General features: G+C 43.2%; 1 protein-coding gene across 2 annotated transcripts in view; it reads right to left on the bottom strand.

Moving 5' to 3' along the window:
• Window positions 1-508: 508 nt before the first annotated feature.
• LOC119174135 (uncharacterized) overlaps window positions 509-23,591 on the bottom strand; it is a 33,049-nt gene continuing 9,966 nt past the window's right edge. The window contains exons 3-5 of one of the 2 annotated variants that reach the window (XM_037424949.2): window positions 21,901-21,968; window positions 15,174-15,257; window positions 509-707 (exon numbers count right to left, since the gene is read on the bottom strand). In XM_037424949.2, coding sequence (XP_037280846.2) covers window positions 571-707; window positions 15,174-15,257; window positions 21,901-21,968 — 289 coding nt within the window. In that variant the 3' untranslated portion in view covers window positions 509-570. The remainder of the gene's footprint in view (window positions 708-15,173; window positions 15,258-21,900; window positions 21,969-23,591) is intronic. The other variant, XM_037424948.2, reaches the window with a different exon arrangement.

The following is a 23,591-nucleotide window of genomic DNA, read 5'->3' as shown; positions in this document are numbered from 1 at the left end:
TGAAATAGCGGCCGCATGTTTTGTCTCCCACTTTGCTTTACCAACTCGGGTGGTGCATCTCGGGCGCCGAGTGGGTAGAGTTGGTTTCTACATCATCGCAAAGAACATGAATTCTACTGCAATGTTAATGTCTGTCGGCAATCTTCGCGCCATATAACGTTTTTACGTCCACAGTGTTAGTTAGGCTTCTATAATTGAAGCTATATAAGTTTTCACACTTTTTCCATTACACAAATCACACAGTAACTTATTGGTGCTTAAGCACCAATATGTTACTATCTCTTTCGCGTAACTCTGACTGTAAATCGTGTGTCCTGCAATTTAGATGTCTTAAGAAGCAATATTATTCTTTTTTGTACGTTTTTTAGTCTTCGCTTCGCCACAAATGCTGTCGCTGCTCGGCGTCGGTTGCTATAAACTAACTGTCAATATAAAGTGATTCATGAGGTTTGTAAAGTCCACTGACCGATGCATACAACACCTTTCGGGGAGAAATAAAGAAACTTGCTTCACAAGCTTGAAATTATTTATGATTTTCTTCTACTCAGCCAAACAGGGGCTCTCTGGCAGTTAGTTGCTGGTTTCCTCATCCGGACATAAATCTTTTCGGTATAACGTATTGCCAACCCCACAGATAGTGTGAAATTTATCCAAACACTCTTGCGGTACCGAGTCCTTGCTTTTTTCCGATAACCAAAGAATGCACTCTGAAAAGAAGAAAGCCGTTATTTAGTAGTAGTAAACATACGAAAAGCCAGTTTTGTTAGCATTCTCACATGCCCGGCACTATAACACAGACAACATACACACAGAATACATTCTTATTCTTACAGAAGCTGTACAGCGAACTTTACACCAGTTGAGGAATGCTTCTTTGCTTATCCACCGCTCTAAATTTGCTTTAAAACTCGCTTTACAACTTTTTCCCGCTGAGAACAGGTAACATGTGGAGTAATTTACGCAGGGAAAGCATAGACGTGTTGCCAAAGTAGACGCCCCTATGTGGTCACGTGGGCTAAACAGTACATAGCACAGCGTGTGGCGCTTCTTAGGCTCACCAAGCCACACACTGAAGTGCAGCTGGACAGGTCAAGTAGAATGGTGTTGAAATCCTAAGTTTATAAGAACCTTCACAAAAAATAACGTCTCAAATGCCATCTTCTAATTGTGACAGAACCATCGAAATAACTTCGCCAATTCCGAATTGTTATGGGGTCAAGTCAAAAGGTAAAGTATCTAAATATTCTACAATAACACCCTATATGAGCCCATTCGTAAGTCGTCAAATGCATAATAGGCTTCAGTGTAGTAGGTAGGGCGAGTTGGTCATCCATGAACGTAGCTTATATTAGCGCTTGTCTTTCCTTAGCATCTCTTTCCCTCTTGTAAGTACCACGCTTATCTAAAGAAAGTTCATGCTAACTTTACCGATCATTGTCTGGCAGTTGGAACAATTCATCACTAATTGTCAACATTATCAAGTTTAATTCTGCCACACGTGTACAATTGGTATTTAGCTCTTCATCGCTCACGCAAATTGTTACCAATCTCCACCAAAATCATACATCCCCTTGCCTGTGGCAATGTTCATCATTGTTATCATTTCAATTCATATCAATATTAGAATATCTAGCTCAAGTTTTTCATACTCCACACCCTTAGAAGATTTGTAGACCGATTCCCCATATTAGGTTGGCAGTTTAACTCCCGGTAATCGACTCAAATGTATCTCTGACGGAGCATGATAGCAGTAATTCTGAACCGGTAGACATGCAAGACTTCACTTTTAGTCCAAAAGTTGCACCTTTCAGAAGTAATCATAAAAAGAGTATCAAGAACATTCTGTCTTCTCTCTTTAAAAAACAGCCTGGAGCATGCCACTCTTTTTGCGTACTACAAAAATATTTGAAAGCAAGCTTCCTAACGAATGCAGGCTATAACTCATGCTCTTTTCTAGGTAATGCTGCGCGAACAACAAACAGGCCCAGGGCAAACCGGTATGGTGAATGCTACGATGTCGTCCATAAAGTTGCCCCCAAAAAAGTTCGTTTACGAAACGAGGTATGTTTGACAATTTCATGACACTTGCCCTTTTAATGCTACGCACCATCCTGCAGCGTAACACTAAAGACTAAATCTTGCGATTTAGAAACCACAAGGCTTGTGCGCAACACGCAGCATAGTCGCACCAAAAGATGGTGAGGGGCCTTTCCAGATCCCGATGTAGACCATCTTGGGGCGACTAGTATTAGTACGCATACAAGGTACCCACTACGCCATAAATCATCGTAACTCTCATGAGGCAGGAAAACAGCCGCTACAGTGTTGATCGCTATTCAGTGCATGTGCAAGAAGGTAGCATGTGCACTTTATTATGCGAAGGCTGAAGACAATGTCCCATCTCTAAAGCGTCCTGTGCAATTGGCAATGGCAATGAAGGCTTATGGCTGAGCCTTGTGTAATGAGTTGGGAGCAATGAACAGTCCACTTATTGCTCAATCTTACATGGCACTAAGATGGGTATGAAAACCAGCGGCAGCTGTCACCTACGGCGATAAAAGTGGCTCTTGTGGTGAAAGCGAAAAATTGTTTTTTGTCATATAATTGTCAGCCCCAAACGCTATCACTGAAACATGAGTTGTGGCTGGGAAAACCGTGCCTTTTTTACCATTTGTTAGGTAAGAGGTGGATTTGATTTATTGATATGTGGTGTTGAACGTAACGAAACCACCATATGATTATGAGAGACGTCCTAGTGGAGTACTCCGGAAATTTAGAGCACGTGATGTTCTTTACCCTGCATCCAAATCTGAGCACACGGGTAAGAGGTGGATGGAAGCAGAAGGCACCACACGTCCTCAGCAGTACCTGTCGCCCGTATTGATGACATCAAATCATCTCTTGAGAGCGCAGTTGAGAGCGCGGAACCTTGCCGACTGCTAAAGGTACAAACGCTTTGTTGATGATGATAGTCATTAAGAGTGACCGACGTCTAATCAGAACTCTCACTGTAAAAAATGTGACTAAGACCACTGCACATTTGCAAAGCCATCACCCTCAGTTATAAAGATGACGACTAAGTGCCACTTTTGCACTTTTTGCGCTGCTTATTCTTTGCGTAGATCGCTTGCTCTGACTTCTTCTTAGATGCGAAGCAGCTTATGGTGAAGGCTTTGTCTTTCCCGGCTTCAAGGGACGTCCACACCCCTGCTGCGCATGCGCATTCCCCTCTCTCTGCCTTCTTCTACGCTCTCTCTCTCTCCCTATCTTGAGTCGGAGCTGAAAAAACAACAAAACGCCACGTCAGTATTCTGGTGTTTATAAACCTACTGCACATGCGCATCCCCTTTCCAATCGCTCTCCTCTTCGGCGCTCCCTCGTCTCCCTGCCGAGTCTGCGGCGAAGGCAACGACGAAAAGCTTCTTCAGTACAGACGGTCACTTCACAGCCGTTGATCGTCGGCGTTGCCATGATTTTACGTTGCCATGAGAAAGGGCACGTCTGCTTTGAGTAGCACGTGATCATGTTAGATGTCTGTAACGTGTGCAATCAGAGTCGGCTAATTAGCAGCGCTAAATTTGTGGTCAGCGGCAGTGTCAGTCACCGATAGCGTTCACGGCAGCTATTTCCGGCCTCATGCAATGGTCACCAAGAGCGCTATTCAAGTAAAAGTGGTTAATGTTGCTGTGTGGAAGTTTCATGCCACTGCCGCCAGCGGTGCCTTTACCCGCTATCACGCTAAATAAGAAACAATAAAATCAGGCAAAACGGCAAAATTAGACCATCTTACGGACTATCATCATCTACAAAGCCTTGGCATGTCTCACAGAGTATATGAATTCGTCCCCGAAAAAAAAGAGAACGACCTCATTTTTAGGTCTTTCGGGCCCATCCTGCCAATTTCCCACCAGCTGGGTGCCCGCCGAAGCGACTGCAACTTTGTTCTGCCGTACACCAGGCCAGATGTGCGCTTATACCGATTTATCTAGTAGTTATCTGGCGGCGGAAACTCTTTGCCTCTCACAACAGCAGCAGATGCTCAAGTATTGATGGCGAAATTTGTTGTCTGATCACCAGAGGTGATCTTGGCACTTGAGTGATACGCCGCCGGCATGGCTGGTGTTAATCACCGTATCGTTCCAAATGATAAAAATGTAATTATTTAAAAATACTTTTAGGAATTGATAAAATGGGATGCCAGCTCTCTGCATCACCGTCAGTTATTCTACCGTAGCGGCATGCTAGTGCTTTAAAACCCTTTCCCAAAGACTGTCTGCTCAGGTGTTCTCTCGGGTAAATATCTTTTTAACATAACTAAACAGGCGCACTTCAAGAGTCAAATAGCCATAAAGCATGAGACAATGTGAATTGTGAAGTCAGTGGATGGTAGGGTTCTTTCAATTTCTTGTAAAACGCTCAGCAATAATTCCACACCGTCATGAGCTTCATCATAAAGTGCACATAGTGACTTACAAATTTGCTGCGTATATTTTGTTTATCCACAGAATAACGAACATGGTATAGTGCCTACTTCCCTACTTCTTTAAAGTTAGTGTGGTTTGCGACTATGTAGGCAGATTGCAGACGTGCTTGCAATACGTGGCGCAAGTGAGTCTGCAACAAAGTTGCACACTGACTTGCAGGATTGAAGACTTTCTTGTATATGGTCACGCGCTAGAAGCTCGAAGAAGTGTGCAAGGAGACAGCATGCAAAGAGAAGCGTGCAAGAAGAAGCATGCAAGGAGACGTGACTGCCAAAAATTTCAGACATGAAAAAGGATGCCTTCGGCTGGCACGTTAGTTAGTTAGTTAGTTAGTTAGTTAGTTAGTTTGTTTGTTTGTTTGTTTGTAGCCTAGAATCTATGGCTCATACCCACTCAGGGGATTGGCCAAGCGAACATATAGTTTCATATGGGCGATACCTGAACTATTGCTTACAGAAAAAAACAAAAAAAGTTGTAGAATGAAGACAGTATAGTAAAAAAACAAAGTTCAGAGAGGGAGAAAAAAGTAAACAGAAAATAGGCACTAATAACTATACCTTGATTTTGGGAGCCGACCAGACAGCTGGTTTTGCCAAACCCGATTAATATTGTATGTCACGGATTTATCCAGATTCGAAAATTACTTTTTGACCCAGTATTTTTTGAGTATCTGTAAACGTGGGCCTCATTTTGAAAAACGTTTAGAGTTTTGAAGAAAATTACATACTGCATCGAATGAATCTCTGTGGCAATTTCCAGACATTTTCCTTGGTTAAATTCAAACCTACTTTCGCAAATTGAGTAGCTGGAAGTATTTTCCTAATAACTGCATAGTTCCGACATGAGCCAAAATAATGTTCAATAGTTTCTGATTCTTCGCAGAATGGACAAAGGGGGTAAAGTGTGAGACCAGCTCTGTGTGAATAAAAATTTAATGGGTGAACATGGCACCGGAATCTGGAGATGATAATTTCAAGTTTTTTTGACTGACTCCACTGGCCTTTCCATGGCAATTAGAGGTGGTGATAACCTGTCTTTTTTTCACATTTTCTGAACTATCTCTAAAAATAGCGAATTTCTTATATCAAATTTCGGATAAGTATTCTAACTTGGGAAGTACCGATTTTCTGTTCTATCAATTGATGCTCGCGCCAAAAATCAGCACGAGTTTCTCGTCTTCGTCTTGTTTCACTGGCACAGAACTGGCTCACTGTTCACTGGCACAGAACACCTGTAGCATTACACCTGCTCCCAAGAAAGCATCGACCCGCTGCTCAAACAAAAGAGTGCACAGCAGTGGGTCAAAGTAGGCAACACAAACAAACAATAAACAAACTAGCATATGAGAAAAAAGTGTTCTTGGCCCAGCAATCGGAAATAAACGACATTCACTGTTCACATGAAGAGTTCCCTTGCAAACGAAAAAAAATTTGCATTACCGCGTAAAGTATGGTTTTAGGTGGACGACATGTACAATCTCTGAGCGTGGTAACCTGCGCTGGTATGATGATAAGACTCCGTCTGGAATCACTTCGTAGATGACGTCGATCACATGTCTGAGTACTTTGTAAGGTCCGAAGTACTTCCTAAAGAATTTCTCACCGAGACCTCGCCGCCAATGGGCGTCCAAACTCAAACTTGGCCACCAGGTTTTTAATTAACTTCTCAATGTTGGATGTTGAACCACCGTGGATCTGCTCACTTTTGACTTCTCTTGTGCACACGGGCCATTCGACGCGTTTCTTCAGCGCGCTGAATTTACTATTTGATGTTGGGAGCTAATTGGTTGAGCTGGTCGATGTCCTCGTACGAAATCATGGCGTCTAGCCTAGTTCTGACATCTCGACCATAAACGAGTCGAAATGGCGTGAAGAGTGTAGTTCGCTGCGCTGCAGCGTTGTGCGCAAACGTTACGTACGGCAGTGTGTCGTCTGACGTTTTGTGCTGCACAACTACAAACGTAGAGATCATGTTGGCAAGCATTTTGTTTAGTCTTTCTGTCAAACCTTTGCTCTGAGGGTGATATGCAGTGGTCTTATGATGGGTTGTGTAGCTCAACCTGGAGATTTTATCGAAGAGCTTCCTTGTCAATGATCTCTTTTGATCAGTGATGACATAGTATGGGGTGCCGTGCTGTAGCATGATTTGATGCATAAAAATAAACTGGCAACTTCAGATGCAGTCCCTCGTGGCAGTGCCTTCATCTAAGCATAACGTATCAAGTAATCGGTTGCGACAATAATCCACTTGTTTCCAGAAGAAGACAAAGAAAATTGCCTTAAAAGGTCTATTGCCACTTGGTAAAATGGTGTCCGTTGTAGAACGATCGGTTTTAGATGGCCTAGAGGATCTAAGGGCGGTGTTTTGCGACGCCATTTATAGCATTTCTCCACATAGCGTTTGACGAAGGCAGACATTTTAGGTCAGTAGTAAAGTTATGGCACCCGATCCTGAGCTCTCGAGTAGCTCAGACGGCCGGATGTGGGCTTGTCGTGGCAAGCTAATAAAACGTCAACCAGGAGGGCTGAAGACACGACTAGAAGATGAGACCTATCATGAGCACCGGTGTTCCTTTTGTGTAAGGCGCCATTTCTCAGACAAAATGATGGCAACCTTTGCGATATTGGACGAGGAATGGGCATGGTGCCACCTTCCAGGTGATATATAATCAGTCTTAAATCGGCGTCATTACTTTCAAGAGACATCAGATCCGGCCGCTGAGAGATGCCATGTAGGCGCCTACCTCTTAGCGCTTGTACTCACGGATTGAAGCTCGTGATAGCGTGTCGGCATCTTTGTGCGTTTTGCCTGAACGGCACAGGATGGAGACAAGAAATTTCTGTTGGCGCAGACTTTATTGTGCTAATCATTCTGAACGGTCTCGAAGACTGGTCAACCTGCAAAAAGCATGAAAATCAGTTACCACTTCAAATGGCATTCAATAGAGATAGGGCCAAATGACCGCGAGACATTCTTTTTCTGATGTGGAATAGTCAGATTCTGCACGAAACAGTGTGCGGGTTTCGTTGGCTATCACCCCTTCAATCTCGTCTTTGTACGAAAAAAGCTCCAAGACCAAAATTGCTGGCATCCGTGCGTACTTGTGTGTCAGCATCTTCATCGAAATGGCCGAGCATGGGAGGGGATGAGAGCCGGTGCTGTAGTTTCGAAAAGGCGGTCTGCTGTTCGTCAGCACAGGCAAATAGTGTGCCATCATGCGTGAGGCGTGATAGTGGCTCCGCAGTGTTAGAAAAACTTTCAATACAGTGCCTGTAATATGCGCGGAGACCAAGCAATCGTCGAAGACGTTTCTTCTCAGTTGGGGCTAGGAAAGTGGCGACGGCAGCAGTCTCGCCAGAATCAGGTCGAACACCAGCGGCACTGGCATTGTGACCAAGAAACTTTAGCTGCCCCGCCGCGGTGGTCTAGTGAGTAAGGTACTCGGCTGCTGACCCGCAGGTCACGGGATCAAATCCCAACTGCGGTGGCTCTATTTCTGATGGAGGCGGAATTGTGGTAGGCCCGTGTGCTGAGATTTGGGTGCACGTTAAAGAACACCAGCTGGTCAAAATTTCTGCAGCCCTTACCTATGGCATCTCTCATAATCATATGGTGGTTTCATGACACTAAAGCACTTATATCAAGCAATCAAAAAAGTGTAGTTCTTCCTAGCCGAACTGACGTTTTTGAAGCTCAAGTGTGAGATTGGACGACATAATTGCTTCGAGTACATTTCGAAGGTGACGAAGCCGCTTGTCAAACGTTTCTGAAAACACAACATCTTCAAGGTAGACGAGACAGTTTTTTCACTTGCGATATGCTAGTATAGTGTCCACCATTCGCTGGAATATGGCTGGAGCGAAACAGAGGCCGAAAGGGAGTACTCTAAATTCATAAAGTCACCCACAGTTTCAGAAGCCGCCTTTTCCCGGTCAGGTTTTTTGACCAATGTCGACCGTTTGTCGAGATTGGATAATAATCCAATGACCACTCTTCAAGTTCACGGACGAAAAATACTTCGCGTGTCGCAAACTTTCCAGATAATCATCGACTCTGGCCAACAATTACACGTATTTTTTTGTGACATTGTTCAACTTCTTGTAGTCGACAAAAAAAGCAAAGTGTGCTATCTTTATTTTTCACAAGAACACCCATCGATGAGCAAGGGCTGCTTGAAGGCTGTATCACGCCATCCTGAAGCATTTCCTTGACGTGCGTTTGAATCGCGTGCCATTCCGTTGACGAAACACATTAAGGCTGCTGCCGTATGGGGTAATACGGCGTGTCTATATAGGTGTTTGGCGTATCTTCGAAGAACGTTCAAGGCATGTGTGGAATTCTAGCAACAGCTCTCTCAAACGCTGTTTGTTGTCTTCAAAAAGCGTTGGACTGTTGTCGACGCTGCTGGAAGGCGCTTAAGACGTGCCGATGGCCTCGAAAGCAAAACACTCGGTGACATTGGCGACTGGGTCGGCGTAGGTAATGACAGTTCCAGGGAAAAGGTGCCGGCACTCGTAGCTGTGGTTTGTGACAAGAACACCGAAGTGATCATCACGAAGGTAAATGAGGCTTCTCGCTACGCAAACAACCCGAGACAGCAGAAGTAAGCGATTGCTTACCACGTCTGCTTCACAGTGCATCACTCTGTCCCACGCCACCTGAATCACAATAGTTGCACTTGGTGATAACGTGACAGCGTCGTCGACGACGCGAAGGGATACTCGGGAATGGCAGGAGACCGTGGAAGCTGTCGTGGCATTTGTGGTCATGAAAGTGACTTGACGTCGTCGAATGTCAATTATAGCACCATGCTCCCTGAGAAAATCCAAGGTTATAATCAGGTCTCAAGAACACCGTCAGAAAACGCTCAGACTAGCAGCCAACGTATATCCGCAGACTTGCTAGCTTGCCGTGCACATACTGAGTGGCGTGACGACATGCCAGCCAGCTGTACGAATTGGCGTTTGGTTCCAAGGCGTCGTTACTTACTTCAAAAGGGCGGCCAGTTTTTTGCTACTTAAGGAATAGTCCGCACCAGTTTTCACTAAAGCGCTGACTTCGCGACAATCGAACAAAACAGGAATATCTAGGGAAACTCTTCCACAATCAGCCGGTGATGTCGTTTTCAATGAATAATTGGTATTGTGAATCCGCGTTGATAGGCGGCCTTGAGCATGACCACTCTGAACGGCCTTGCCCTCGAAGGTTGCTGTGGCTAGTTTTCCCGACGCGGGCTAGGTGAGCGGCCTTGCACAATACCCGAACAGGTGCGACGATTAGGCGAGAATCACCATGGTGATGGAGAACGTGAGTGGTGCCGAGATGTCGATCCGCGATGCTGGCCAACGTAGTCAGCAATTTGCGGAGCCCACTGGCCGTACCTAGGAAGTGGAGAGCTGGCCGAAAAAGCTCAAAGACCCAGCTCTCGATAAGCGCACTATCGGTAGATGTGCCCAGGTTCACCACAGAGATAGTAAAGAGGTCTTCGACTGGGGGCCCGCCACACGTCTGATTTTCGCAGGATTGGTCGGTGGTCACTGAGGTACGCGCCCACTTGGATGCCTGAAGCATGGCTGGGCCATGGTGTCAAGCGGAGTGAAATGTTATGTCGGTTGGCGCACAGTTTGGTCTACCGGAAGCATGACAGGGGCCGGGCTGGGAAGCGGAGCCAAAGGTCACACTGGCTGGAGCAGAAATTGCGCAAACTAAATGCGAGGTACGTCACTTGGGTGCCGTGGCTTTGTCTGACAGGACGATTCGTGTAGTGCAAGGTGATTTTCATCTCAAACTATGCCGGACAAAGAACTGACAGTGGGCGCCAAGGGCACTGATATGTTCTGCAGTTCTTTGCGGATAACAGAGCGTATGAGCTCTCAGGAGAAGTCAACGTGGCCCCCATGACCACCATTGTAGTCCGTAGTGGAGGCGAAGGTTACTTGTCGCTTGTACGTCTCACCCTGTTGTCGTAGAGTGATTTCAATTAGAAAGACTTCAGCAAGAAACTCTAATGTAGTCTCTTATGGGCTGTGTACAGGACCACCGAGAAACTGCTCCTTCACCCCACGCATCAGGTATCGCACTTTTTTCTCTTCCGTCTTCTGAGGGTCGGCTCGTCGAAAAAGACGCATCATGTCTTCAACATACGCTTTCATTTGGCATTTCCATACGGCACTGGAGTTCCTGCTCAGCTCGCTCTGGGCAATCGGGACTTGCATACGTATTGAGAGGCCGGAGTTTGATGTTCTCCCATGACGTGAACACACCCGCCCTGTTTTCACACCAAGCACGTGCCCCATCATTCACACTGAAGTAGACATGTCTGAGCTTGTCTGTGTCATCCCACAAGTTTTGAGCGGGAACGAAGTCACAGCGCACTAGCAAATCCTCATCATCCTCATGGGCAGCACCATGAAAGGGATTCGGCATTCGTGGTTTGAACAGCGTATAGTTTATTTGCGTTGTGCCTTCCATACCGGCTGGGTGGGAGGCACTTGGGACGGTGCTGCCTAAGATAGTAGGAGCCGTCATCCTCTGTGGGAGAAGTGCGAACTCAGTGTCCAGTCGTCATATCCTTCGGCTGGCACGGTGATCAGGCGTAAACCACTGGTATGGGGCTGGAGCTTGTTGTACTGGTAGGGGTTCGGTGCATAGGGTACCCAGCACCTTCACCAGTTGTCACACACTAGGAGCTCGAAGAAACGTACAAGGAGACGCGACTGTCAAAAGTCTCAAAGACGAAGATGGACACCTCCTGCTGGCACGAATTACTCGTCTTCGTCTTCTTCAATCACTGACACAGAACTGGCCCACTGTTCACTGGCACAGAACTCCAGGTGGCAAGGTATTATTGAGATGCCAATTACGTATTATCAAATCTATACCTCTATGCATGACTGTTTTCTGTGTGGTGAAATAAATATTTCAATAGACTATTTATCTCTACAGGATTTCCTCGACATCGAGACAGTAGAACTGATGGTGCATGCGATTCAACCCAAGTGATTTATTCCACGTATCCTTTCATAGTTGAAGTAACTATGTAGCGTCTTCTTACATAAGAGCACTTTTGCTCCGTACTCGACATCTAGATACCTACAAAGTTCATATATCTAGCGATCTATCCTTCACCCATCAATGAAGCCAACTAACTAATTCCTGCAATCATCAGCATCCTATCATCAGCATCCTTTACGCTCAAATCACTTGCCTTAAACCGTTAATCCGATCGAAACTATACTAAGACTCTACTATCTATTACAACAACCCAGTTAATATAAATAATTCTCTTGAATTGGTCCAGAACTGTGTTGCCATGTTCATTCTTTCTGATTATTACTACAGGACGAATGTAACCACCCAAAATTGGAGCTATGCTTCCCTTTACCGCCGCAAGAATGCTCGTGCAGTCTTATTTTTAGGTTTTTTTACATTCTCTGCCTTCAGGACAAGAAAATAATCATTCCTTCACATCGTTCCTCTTGCCACTCGCAACGTAATGTTTTGAATCAACTAGATGCGCACACCACAACCTATCAATATTATTTTTATGCATACTGTAGGAAAATGGAATGCCCTTTCTTCACATATTGCCCTCATCACCGATCTTCATCAATCCAAAAGTACCGTTGAACACCATTATTTGCTGTCATAAAAACTAGTCTGACAGTTTTTTTGTTCGCCCACTCGTCATGTATTGTTCCATGTGAGATATTTAGGAAAATATGAAAAAATAAATCAATAGAAAAAGGACGCTTTTCTTTCATTCAGAATTTCGGCTGTGTGTTATGCCAACTATATCTGGAGCGAGAGCTGTGAACATGCTGACCTGCTCTCAAAATTTACCTCGTCCCGGTGGTACGTAGGCGAGTGCCTCTAACGGCCGCTCCTTGCAAACCTATAGCTCTCACAGTTGCCTCCGAGTAACTGCCGAGGTACTTTCACGTGACTGAGTGTACAAAGGTGAGCGATCCCATACGGCAGTCGGCCTCAACATGCGGCAGGATTATAGGCCTCCGAGACTGCGCGCTGGCAGCAGGTTCCCAAAGAAAAGGAGAGTGACGTTCCAGGCATAGTTTATTTAGAAGGCGTTGGTTACGCACAGGTCTGGTGATTTTTAGCAAAAGGTTTGCCTAGTAATTAAGTGGACGTGCTTGCAAAATTGAAGATAGTTAAAATAGAAATGAGGTAAAAACAGTGTAATTAAAAACTTCCACGCTTGTGTGCCGTCGGCGGCACAGTCCCGACAGAAGCTGGAAAAGCGACCTTTGTAGAGCCTTTTTCAAAACTACTTGGGTAGCTTTAGAAAGCTCACTGGCAGGGTCCCACCACACCATAAAACGTAACATTGGTGTTGTAAGCAGGCATTCACTATGCCATCCTTCGTCATTTTTCGGAGAAGCGTGGCACGCGCTACAAAGTTGCATGGAATTTTTTGAAAAGTTTTATGGTTTGGCTGAAGACAAATACGGCAACCAGAAAGATACGCTGCTAGTGGTACCACCCGATATATCTAATTTTTTGTTTGTTTATTTGTTTGTAGCTTAAAATTCATGGCTCATACCCACTCTGGGGGATTTGCCTAGAGAACATATAGTCTCACATGGATGATAACTGCACCATTGCTTACAAAAAAAAGAAAGAGAAAGTTGTAGAATGAAGACAGTATACTGAAAAAGAAAACGAAGATTCAGAGAGTGCGAAAAAAATGAACAACGAAATAGACACTAATAACTATACCTTGATTTTAGGAGCTGACCAGACAGCTGGTTTTGCCGAACCCGATTAATATGGTATGTCGCCGATTTATCCGCGTTTCAAAAATTACTTCTTGACCCGCTATTTTTTGAATATTTGTTAACGTGGGCTTTATGTTGGAAAACTTTTAGAACCTTGAATGAAATTGCACACCACATCGAATGCACTGCGGCGATTTCCCAAAACAGAGGCACCAAAATTTAGAACATTTTCTGTAGTTGAACTTACACCTAGCTCTTTTTTCTGCATCTTCATTTTTGCAAATAAGTTATATATTCTGGTTTATCAAATTCTTCTGCTCTTCTCACTTTTTTCATTTTTTAAAGAACGATATTATTGTTCTTATCTAATTTCTTTCTTTTTTAGGAAGCGTTGTTTAAATATTTTATAATATTAGGTACAGTGCGGCCATTCCCCCTTGTGGGTATGAGCCAAGATCTTCTAGGCGACAAGACAAGACAAGTCATTTTAATTGTCTGACGACCCCTCGTTATGGAAATCGCAGTGTGGTGCCTAGTTCTTCTTTCGCTGTACCAAAATTATCTATTCTTTTTTGGTTCTTTTCCCAACGTGAAGTCTGCCTGGTGTCAGTTTGCAACGGAGTTTTAAGCAGCAGTTCGGCTCAGACAAACATTGGCGTACTTTTTATTAAAATACAGTCTCGCTGGTCTACTCTCATAATTTCAGTGAAATCTAGCCATGCGAGCGCCATATGCTCGGTAAGGCAGTTATCGAAATTGAGAACAAGTTGATGTGTTCTTTGATGGTTAGAAAGGGTAGAATCCCTGCTTACTATGAAGAATTTTTAGGGCGTGATGTGCTTTAGCCGTGCTTGACGCCCGTAGTAGCGTTTTTTTGTCATGTTGTGTATTGTAATAATCTTGTCCCTTTGTGTGTGACGTTAAACCGGAAATTAAAAAAAAATCACAGCATATTCACGGAGTCAATGATGAGTGGGGCGAAGCGTCCATCTGTCTATCCCTCCGTCCGTCTACTTGTCCTCTGTCTGTCTGTCTGTCTGTCTGTCTGTCTGTTTGTCTGTTTGTCTGTCTGTCTGTCTGTCTGTCTGTCTGTCCCATCCTGTGTATTTCTGTCTGTCAGTCAGTCTGTTCATCCGTCTGTCGGTTCATCTGTCTGCCTCTCTGTGCGTCTGTGTGCCCGTCTATCTGCTAGTGCATCCGTTCATCCGTCCTATTGCACACAAATCTACTGGACCAATGCCATCTAGGGAATGAGACAAGAAATGGTGATCAGAAAGCGTTATCTAATACACTGCTCGGAAGATACTGCTGGCTACGCCTGACGCAGGACGAGACTAGACTGAGCGGACCTTCGCCCCTTAAAACGACATGACTAAGTGGTAGAATAGTGGGCTGGGTGCAAGAAATGTGGGTTGGAATATTTTAGGTGCTTTTATTTACATCGTTTTTTTCCTGTTTCGCGCGACACTAGCTACGAACACGGCGGTGGAGAGGGCGGCCGCCTACAGCACCAAAAAGGACCCTTATTGTCATCTCATAACAGCTATCACTGTAAGAAACGAAGTTCCAAGAAACAATTGATGTGAGTGGTGCTACAAAGCTTCAAATGTAAGAAGGTACAGCTATACCGGCAGTCCACGTAAACACCAAAGAGCAGGTAGCCTTTCTCAAATTTCGCCAACAGTGCGGGCGCCGCGTGTTGTGCTCCTTTTGCAAAGAAGCTCTAGGCTCACTCAATAGGCGTGCAGTGTCTAAACGTTGGCGCGACAGCTTGTTTTCTGTAGGGGTGCATCGGCTCAATGACCTCACTCAACCACGCCGATTTCCTCGTTCCCAAAGAAGTCAAATTTACAGCACCAGCCTCTTCTTATTGATGCGTGGTAGACAGATTCACACTGAAAGCAGTTTGAAGACTCAAAGCAAACAAATGAAGTTTGGCGTCTACTCCACTCACGATGGCCGTAAAAGGGCATCTCAAGTACTGAGCAGTGTATATAGTCCGTGTACTTGAACGTTGCTTCTTCGGAATCGGTGCCTTCTAGAAAAAAAGTGAAATGAACTCTTAGGAATGCAAAAATGATATATAGTAATTAAGCTAAGTTGATAGCCATATTTATAACAATGAGATATTTATGTAAAATTGCTCTTCTATTCAGTACTGTTTTAGTCGCTCATCATTGTTCGCTTCTTCTAATAAGTCGCTGTTTTTTTGTACTGCGTAGCTTCACAAAACGCGAAACCACAATTTGTCTCCTGCAGCGTCTACCATAAACCTAAACAAAGTGTAGGCAAAAGCTAGGTGTGCGGAAAGCCGGTCTCTAAAGGTGTCAATACAGAGATGAAGATTTCAAGTTTCACGGTAAACGAGTACACTCTTAGTCAAATCCTGGCTAGAATACACGCCGGCAGGCAAGAAATCAAGTCAATTTATTGCCACTATACGCGCCTTTATAGCCGTGTCCCAGAGAAACCGGCCCAACTTGAAGTGGCCTTAAACATCGCCGGGATTTTAGATCAAATTTTTTTTCGCAAGATACGGCCTGCGGTTAAACATGACATTCTGTAGGCGACCCGGCCTTGATGCGGTGGCGGAAAGGAAGCAGTATTTCACGCTTATGAGAGCGGTTTCTCGCAGAGAATGTGGCGGATATAACAACTACAGATATTTAGATAGCCAATATTATCACAAATACTTATATTTGCGAGATCAACATGCAAAGCACAGCCCCAGAATTTAACTCGGGACCACATGCACGTGAAGTAGATGTCTTGATCATAGCACCACAGCGCCACCGAATGAAGGCGAGTCGTCTTGTGGGGGTACAAATCTACCAAGTGGATTTTTGCAAACTGTCTTCACAGCCTTGAAGTGTTTTGTGCCATGTGCATGAATTTGATCAGCAAATAGTTTGTAGGGCTTCATGAACTCGAGGCAACAACGGAGAGCATTTTCGGCTCCGACTTCGGTTCATGGTGCGCCGTTCCACAAGAACGAATAACGTGTGTTTGTGCATCGTTTTAGTGCTTCCCCGTGAACTGCGGGTGTTACGCTCACCAAAATTCGCGGACGAGACTGTGTTCAGCTCTCGAAACCTGTGTATGTTTCTCGCACGTTCGTGTGCTCTGAGAAATTTCGCTGATTTGTGTCAGGAGGTACTTAGTGTCAGTGACAGCAGCCTATTCTCAGCTGTTTGAAGACAATTCGCTTTCGCACGTAAACGCTGCATGAGTATTTTAGCGTGTCCACTCTAACATTTGCATTTCATACGCGCGAACTGCCGCGAGCTGCACGCTGGGGCAACAGCACCTTTTTAGCAGTTTACCAATTACTTATTTCTGAAATTATAATTTATGCGCATTATTTCGCCTTATAGAGTAGTTTTTACTCATTTTAAGTCTTTAACGGGTAATATTTATGGGGAGTGGCTACTCTAACCTTTATTCAGCATCACACTGCTGTTCAAATGAATGCCGAAACGCGCGCCAAAGTCAGGTATCACGTACACAAACTAGCAACGGGCAGGTCAGTCTTCCTCCAAATAAATAAAGCCTCTGCACATCTCTTTCGCGAACGTCAGCGTGCAGTTAGGGTCAAGAAATGGGGCCGAACGAACCTTAAGATATTTACTGTTACTGCTCGCAGTTGCTCTTTAGAAAATGGGAATTTTTATAGCTGGTACATTATCTCCACAGCAGTACACTGGTTGTCTTGGTCGTGGTTCACTGTTACAAGTCCATGCTGGAGTATGAGAACTGTACTTAATATTCAAGGGAGTGAGCAAATGTCGTTCACCTACGCTCTCTTGCCGACTTTGATGATTGATTGATATGTGGGGTTCGACGTCCTAAAACCACCATATGTATATGAAAGACTCCGTAGTAGAAGGCTCTGGAAATTTAGACCATCTGGGATTCTTTAACGTGCACCCAATCCGAACACACGGGCCTAAGACATTTCCACCTGCATCGGCAAATGCAGCCGCCGCACCCGGGATTCGAACCCGCAACCTGCGGTTTAGCAGCCCAGTACCTTAGCCAATAGACCACGGCGGTAGGGCTGTCCTGCTGACTTCTACACCTGACTTCTGACTTCTGTACTTTATGTTCTTCATCAAATTACGCAACCACTCAACAAACATCGACCAAGCGATTTTCAATTTTCATCTTTTTCTGTCTCGCGGCCTTCGGTTTGTTTTTAGTTGCATTGCTTTCCTAAAATCATCAGTTCAACTTGCTTCGTAGAACATGAGCATCAACATACATACGCCAGTGTTTCAGTAAGCTGTCACGCATGCACTAGTACTCTTTTATTTAGTGCATGACACAGTGTCATACCTCAACAACTAAAAGTTGTTTGTCGTCTTTTATTGAAGTCGGAAGAGTAACAATGGGGCTGCGCATACCAGTGTATGCCCTAATGCTGAGAGATGTATGATACCCTGAATAAAGCGTGCCATATAGCACTGGAAAATGTTTCCGTCCCAGGCCATCTTGTAGAAAAACGACCATCACAAGACAGCGGGACGAAATGACGATGCCCAAATTCCACAGCATGCAGGCGACGGTGAACGTGATGCCGGCGCTGGGCGCCCAGCTAGCGTTGTGATGGCAGGAGGAGGGGGCGTTTCTTTCTCGTTTTTTTTCCGCGCTCTCGGTTGTGGCTGAACAGTTCTGCGTAAGTTGATGCCGGCTCCTGGCACCAGGCTAGCACGACGGAGAGGCAGCTCTCCTTTTTTTTTCTTTTTTTCCTTCTTGCACCTCCTCTAACCGTCTGTATGCGTGACTTCCGCGCTGCGCGTACGTCACGGGTATTTTTTTATAGCTGGGCTCCCTATAGACAGGATTTTAGTCAGTACGCAGGAGCACGCCATCTATGTTCCGTTCGTTATCCGCAATTGACTGCAGCAATGGAGCAGAATGTTTTAGGCGTCAGCGTAGACGTGCGCAAGAGGGGGACCACTGGTGGCGCCTTCCTTTTCCGAGCCATCCAGTGGGTGGGGCGAAGTCAGCCCCATACGAACCGGTCTCGTCACTGATCAGGACGAGAGCTATGTTCACACAGAATTTAGAAGGAAAGGAAAGCCGATGGCCCGTGACACTGCTTTTCAAGAACTTTTTACCTCCGATCTTCACTTCAAAAATGCCAGGGCCCAAACGCCACATGGGGAGAAACGGATCGTTGCTTTATTCTTGTCAGTTTTTTTTTTCATTCATCGTGAAACATGCCCCATAAAGTTGATCATCAGAGATGAGGGGGGTGGTGGCGATAAAATTTTTGCACCCTGTCTGATGGCAAACCCCAAGATCAACTAGAAGTCTTCACCTCCTTTGAAAAAGAAATGCCTTTGACAATCTCGCAATTATTTTGGCAAAAAAGTCGTAAACTACCGGCGTCACCACGAAGGAACGGGATCTCAGTGGGGCAAACCGGTGTGATTCATGACCATGAAATTGAGAGAGATGAAAACAGGTTCGTGAATTGTCTACAGCTGTACAGTGCATTTGATGAGGCCAGGGGAAGTCACGTTGCATTGATATTTGAAAGTGCAGCGTTTGGTAAGATCTCTCTCTGGAATTACTCTGAAATTGGCCGCGCCTCACGTGATAGAACTTTACTACCAAGAAAAAGAAGCTTCTCTAGAGAAATTGCTAAACATTCGTTCCCACGACTGTCAATAAATTTTCACTCTATATTTGTTGATCATGCCCATACCTTGTGCATATTGGTCATTTTGATTCTGTTTAGCATCAGGTGGAAAGGCGGAATGAAAGAACATAAAAAAATATTACTAGGCAGAGATCGTTTCACGCCTCATTTCGACCACGCTAGCGAAGAAATATTTCTTTATCGCTTAAAGGCGTGGATAAGGTCACTCATTTGGAAGCCTACAATAACGACGAGTTTTTGCCACTGTTGTATTGCAAGTGAAAATGCTAAATAAGTAAACATGGCACATCAACGTGCACTAGAAGATCTCCCAATGGTGAGCATTAGTGATATATTAGTATCATATTAGTATTAGTATTTATTAGTATATTAGTATTAGTATTAGTGATATATTAGTATCACTAATATTGCTCACCATTGCGAGATCTTCTAGTGCACGTTGATGTGCCATGTTTACTTATTTAGCATTTTCACTTGCAAGACAACAGTGGCAAAAACTCGTCCTTATTGTAAGCTTCCAAATGAATGACCTTATCCACGCCTTTAAGCGATAAAGAAATATTTCTTCGCTAGCGTGGTAGAAATGAGGCGTGAAACGATCTCTGCCTAGTAATATTTTTTATGTTCTTTCATTCCACTTTTCTACCTGATGCTAAAATGAATCAAAATGACCAATATGCACAACGTATGGGCATGATCAACAAATATAGAGTGAAACTTTATTGACAGTCGAGGGAACGAATGTTTAGCAATTTCTCTAGAGAAGCTTTTTTTCTTAGTGGTAAAGTTCGATCACGTGAGGCGCGGCCAATTTCAGAGTAATTCCAGAGAGAGATCTTACCAAACGCTGCACTTTCAAATATCAATGCAACGTGACTTCCCCTGGCCTCATCAAATGCACTGTACAACTGTAGACAATTCACGAACCTGTTTTCATCTCTCTCAAATTCATGGTTATGAATCACACCGCTTTGCCCCACTGAGATCCCGTTCCTTCGTGGTGACGCCGGTAATTTACGACTTTTTTGCCAAAATAATTGCGAGATTGTCAAAGGCATTTCTTTTTCAAAGGAGGTGAAGACTTCTAGTTGATCTTGGGGTTTGCCTTAAGACAGGGTGCAAAAATTTTATCGCCACCACCCCCCTCATCTCTGTTGATCAACTTTATGGGGCATGTTTCACGATGAATGAAAAAAACTGACAAGAATAAAGCAACGATCAGTTTCTCCCCATGTGGCGTTTGGGCCCTGGCATTTTTGAAGTGAAGATGGGAGGTAAAAAGTTCTTGAAAGGCAGTGTCACGGGCCATCGGCTTTCATTTCCTTCTAAATTCTGTGTGAACATAGCTCTCGTCCTAATCAGTGACGAGACCGGTTCGTATGGGGCTGACTTCGCCCCACCCACTGGATGGCTCGGAAAAGGAAGGCGCCACCAGTGGTCCCCCTCTTGCGCACGTCTACGCTGACGCCTAAAACGTTCCGCTCCATTGCTTTTTCCAGCCTAGAGCATCGAGCCGGTATCGGAACTGGCTAATATCACCATCGTTTCTTCATTTCCTCATTTTTCTGCTCTTCCTATTCCTCGACGCTGCTCTTCTTTTCACGTCAATCCAAATTGATGCATTTAAGCTCCATTATATTCCTGACCCTTCAATACACACATCTTTACTTCAGACAGAGAGCCCTGTATTATTCAGCACAATATAGACAGCGGTTATATCCTGCGGACCAACTTAGGTTTTGATTTACAGTGTTTCTAGTGCCCATCTGACTAGACTTCAGTTCCCCACTCCTATTGTACTGCACTGAGCGATAAAAAAAGAACGCTGAGACTTCAGTCGTGCAGCTCAATTTCAGGCTAAAAGAATAAGTGTTATTGATAGGTTGTATTTCTTGCAAAAATAAAGCTCTTGACTAAGCTTGAGAAACTAAAAAGAAAAAAAAGAACATTTATTCTCCGGAAAATAAGATAATCTGCTTTATGGTAGCTCAAAGGGAGACTGAAAAAGCACGCATGCTGTTATAAAACAGCTTTTTTGTTGCTGACAAAATGGTTCGATTCAGAGGGCTCTTGTTCAGCTTGTTTCGTTAGACATCCGCACGAAGTGTTATAAAGGCTTGATGCTCCAAACGTCTACAATAAATTTCCCTGTCTGAAACAATCTTGTGACGAGTTATTGTTAATCTTAGCGTATTGATGGGAGTGCTAGCTTAATGCCTGCTTGAAATTATACTCTACGAAAGGGCAGTATAATGGAACGAAGCAAAATTTTTGATGCTGAGAAGACCATGAGGGTTTCCCTTATAGCTTTCTGCTACAATAAATGGGGATATTATCACTATTATTGCTCACCTAGTATCACCATAGCATCACTATTATTGCTCACCATTGGGAGATCTTCTAGTGCACGTTGATGTGCCATGTTTACTTATTTAGCATTTTCACTTGCAAGACAACAGTGGCAAAAACTCGTCCTTATTGTAGGCTTCCAAATGAGTGACCTTATCCACGCCTCTAAGCGATAAAGAAATATTTCTTCGCTAGCGTGGTAGAAATGAGGTGTGAAACGATCTCTGCCTAGTAATATTTCTTTATGTTCTTGCACGTGCCAATAAGTTCCATGAATTCATCTCACAAAACTCTTCCTTTTTTTATTTAACCAGAACATCTGCTAAACAGGAATGAGGAAACACGTTCATCTTATTTCAATGCTCCTGATCTATTTTTATCTACACACTGAGCTTAGCACATGGAAATACAACTTTCGAGCATTGTCGGTGGTGAACACCACTGAACTGCTCTACAAAGATATGATACGTTAGAACCTGCTGCGTAGAAAATTCGAGAGACTAAACAAGTGCGTTATAATTACGTATACTAACTTCCTTGAGTAATCAGTAACAACTATGGTATATAAAATGATGCGTTGCAGTGCTTCACAGCTCTCTACTGTTTTTTACAGCATTCACAGTCAAAGAAGACTATAACAAAACAGTTCTTCATGTGTCCCTACCTGATCCGGCCTTATATGTAAATTTGTCAGGGCTGCTTCCTTCGCTTAAATAAAACGAGATCTTTTTTCTGCAATGAAACAAGCATGCCAAACATTTCGCTCTAATGTGCGAACAAAATATGTGGTATATACAATATAAAGCTGAGTTAAGAAAGCAGGTGTTTAAAGTGGCGCTTATGTAATTGTGCTGATAATCTGCACAGAGACTTTCAGCTGATAACTGGTATACTTTGAAACACTTTGAGCAGATAACTGGTACACTTGATACTACAAATCGAGAGCGAGAAAATGTTACTGAAACCGCTGTACAATATGTATTGCGAGGATTAAGAGCATCATAACCAAATTAGTGCTTTATGTCAAAAAGGCAGATGACGAGAGGAAACCTAGTCAATGTACTTTTTATGACTAGAGATACGCCTTATAATATATATATATATATATATATATATATATATATATATATATATATATATATATATATATATATATATATATATATATATATATATATATATATATGTATGTATATATATATATAATATATAATATATATATATAATATATATAATATATATATGTATATATATATATATATATACATATATATATATATATATATATATATATATATATATATATATATATATATATATGTATGTATATATATATATAATATATAATATATATATATAATATATATAATATATATATGTATATATATATATATATACATATATATATATATATATATATATATATATATATATATATATATATATTAATATATATATATATATATATATATCACAGTTACTCTACAGGTACATGATCCTATCATTTGGTGGTTATTACAAAACATATAGATATTTTACTTTGTCAATCTTGTTTCAAATATACAAAAAAACGAAAACTTTTTAGCCTAAACGTTATGTATTTTATTGGCTATCAATTTCACTGTATCAATGTATTGTGTCAGGAGCAAACTTGCATGTTACGAATTCTTGCAACCGAGATTATGCTATATATTGACATGATGCTCAAATCAGATATGTTTATTGTTCCATGTCGGCTAGAAATTTAGAGTAAAAATTATTGTGTCGAACGTATGCCACAAAAATATTTTCGGCAATCTTCTACTCTCAATAACAACTTAAAACTGGGAGTACGGTCAGAGTCTCCCACATTCGAGACACGTTAGAGGTGCACTGCAGTATGGCAAGAAATGTTGTTTGTTGCGATACGTAATCGATCAAGATGCATCTTAAGGTTACAGCATGGCTTCGTGGTATTTATGATGACACATTCATCGCGCTAGACTTCAAAACTTGCAGGTGTCTTGGGTTTCGGTGCCAAACAAAGTTCGCCTAAATATCCGTCAGCGCTTTCATTCTGAAGCTGTATAGCTGTGGCAGCGTGATATGTCAAAATAATATTGGATTTAGTAGACACTGATGTTGAGATATATTAAGCGAGCTGAGGACGCTTGCGTTTGTACGTTTGTTTACGCCCACAGCTTGTTATCAACACGTTGAGTTAATGGGTCGGTCATTCATTTTAATGATTATTATTTCCTGAGCATATTATAATCTACTTTGGTGGGGCATTGCGGCTCTAATAGAACGAAACGAATAATACGCTACCGGACTGTGATTGTGCTACCTTACTTTACCATCACATCTGTTATTGAC

The sequence above is a fragment of the Rhipicephalus microplus genome, chromosome 5, assembly GCF_043290135.1.
Source record: "Rhipicephalus microplus isolate Deutch F79 chromosome 5, USDA_Rmic, whole genome shotgun sequence".
In the NCBI taxonomy this organism is placed as follows: Eukaryota; Metazoa; Arthropoda; class Arachnida; order Ixodida; family Ixodidae; genus Rhipicephalus; species Rhipicephalus microplus.
This window is presented reverse-complemented; position numbering and strand designations above follow the sequence as displayed.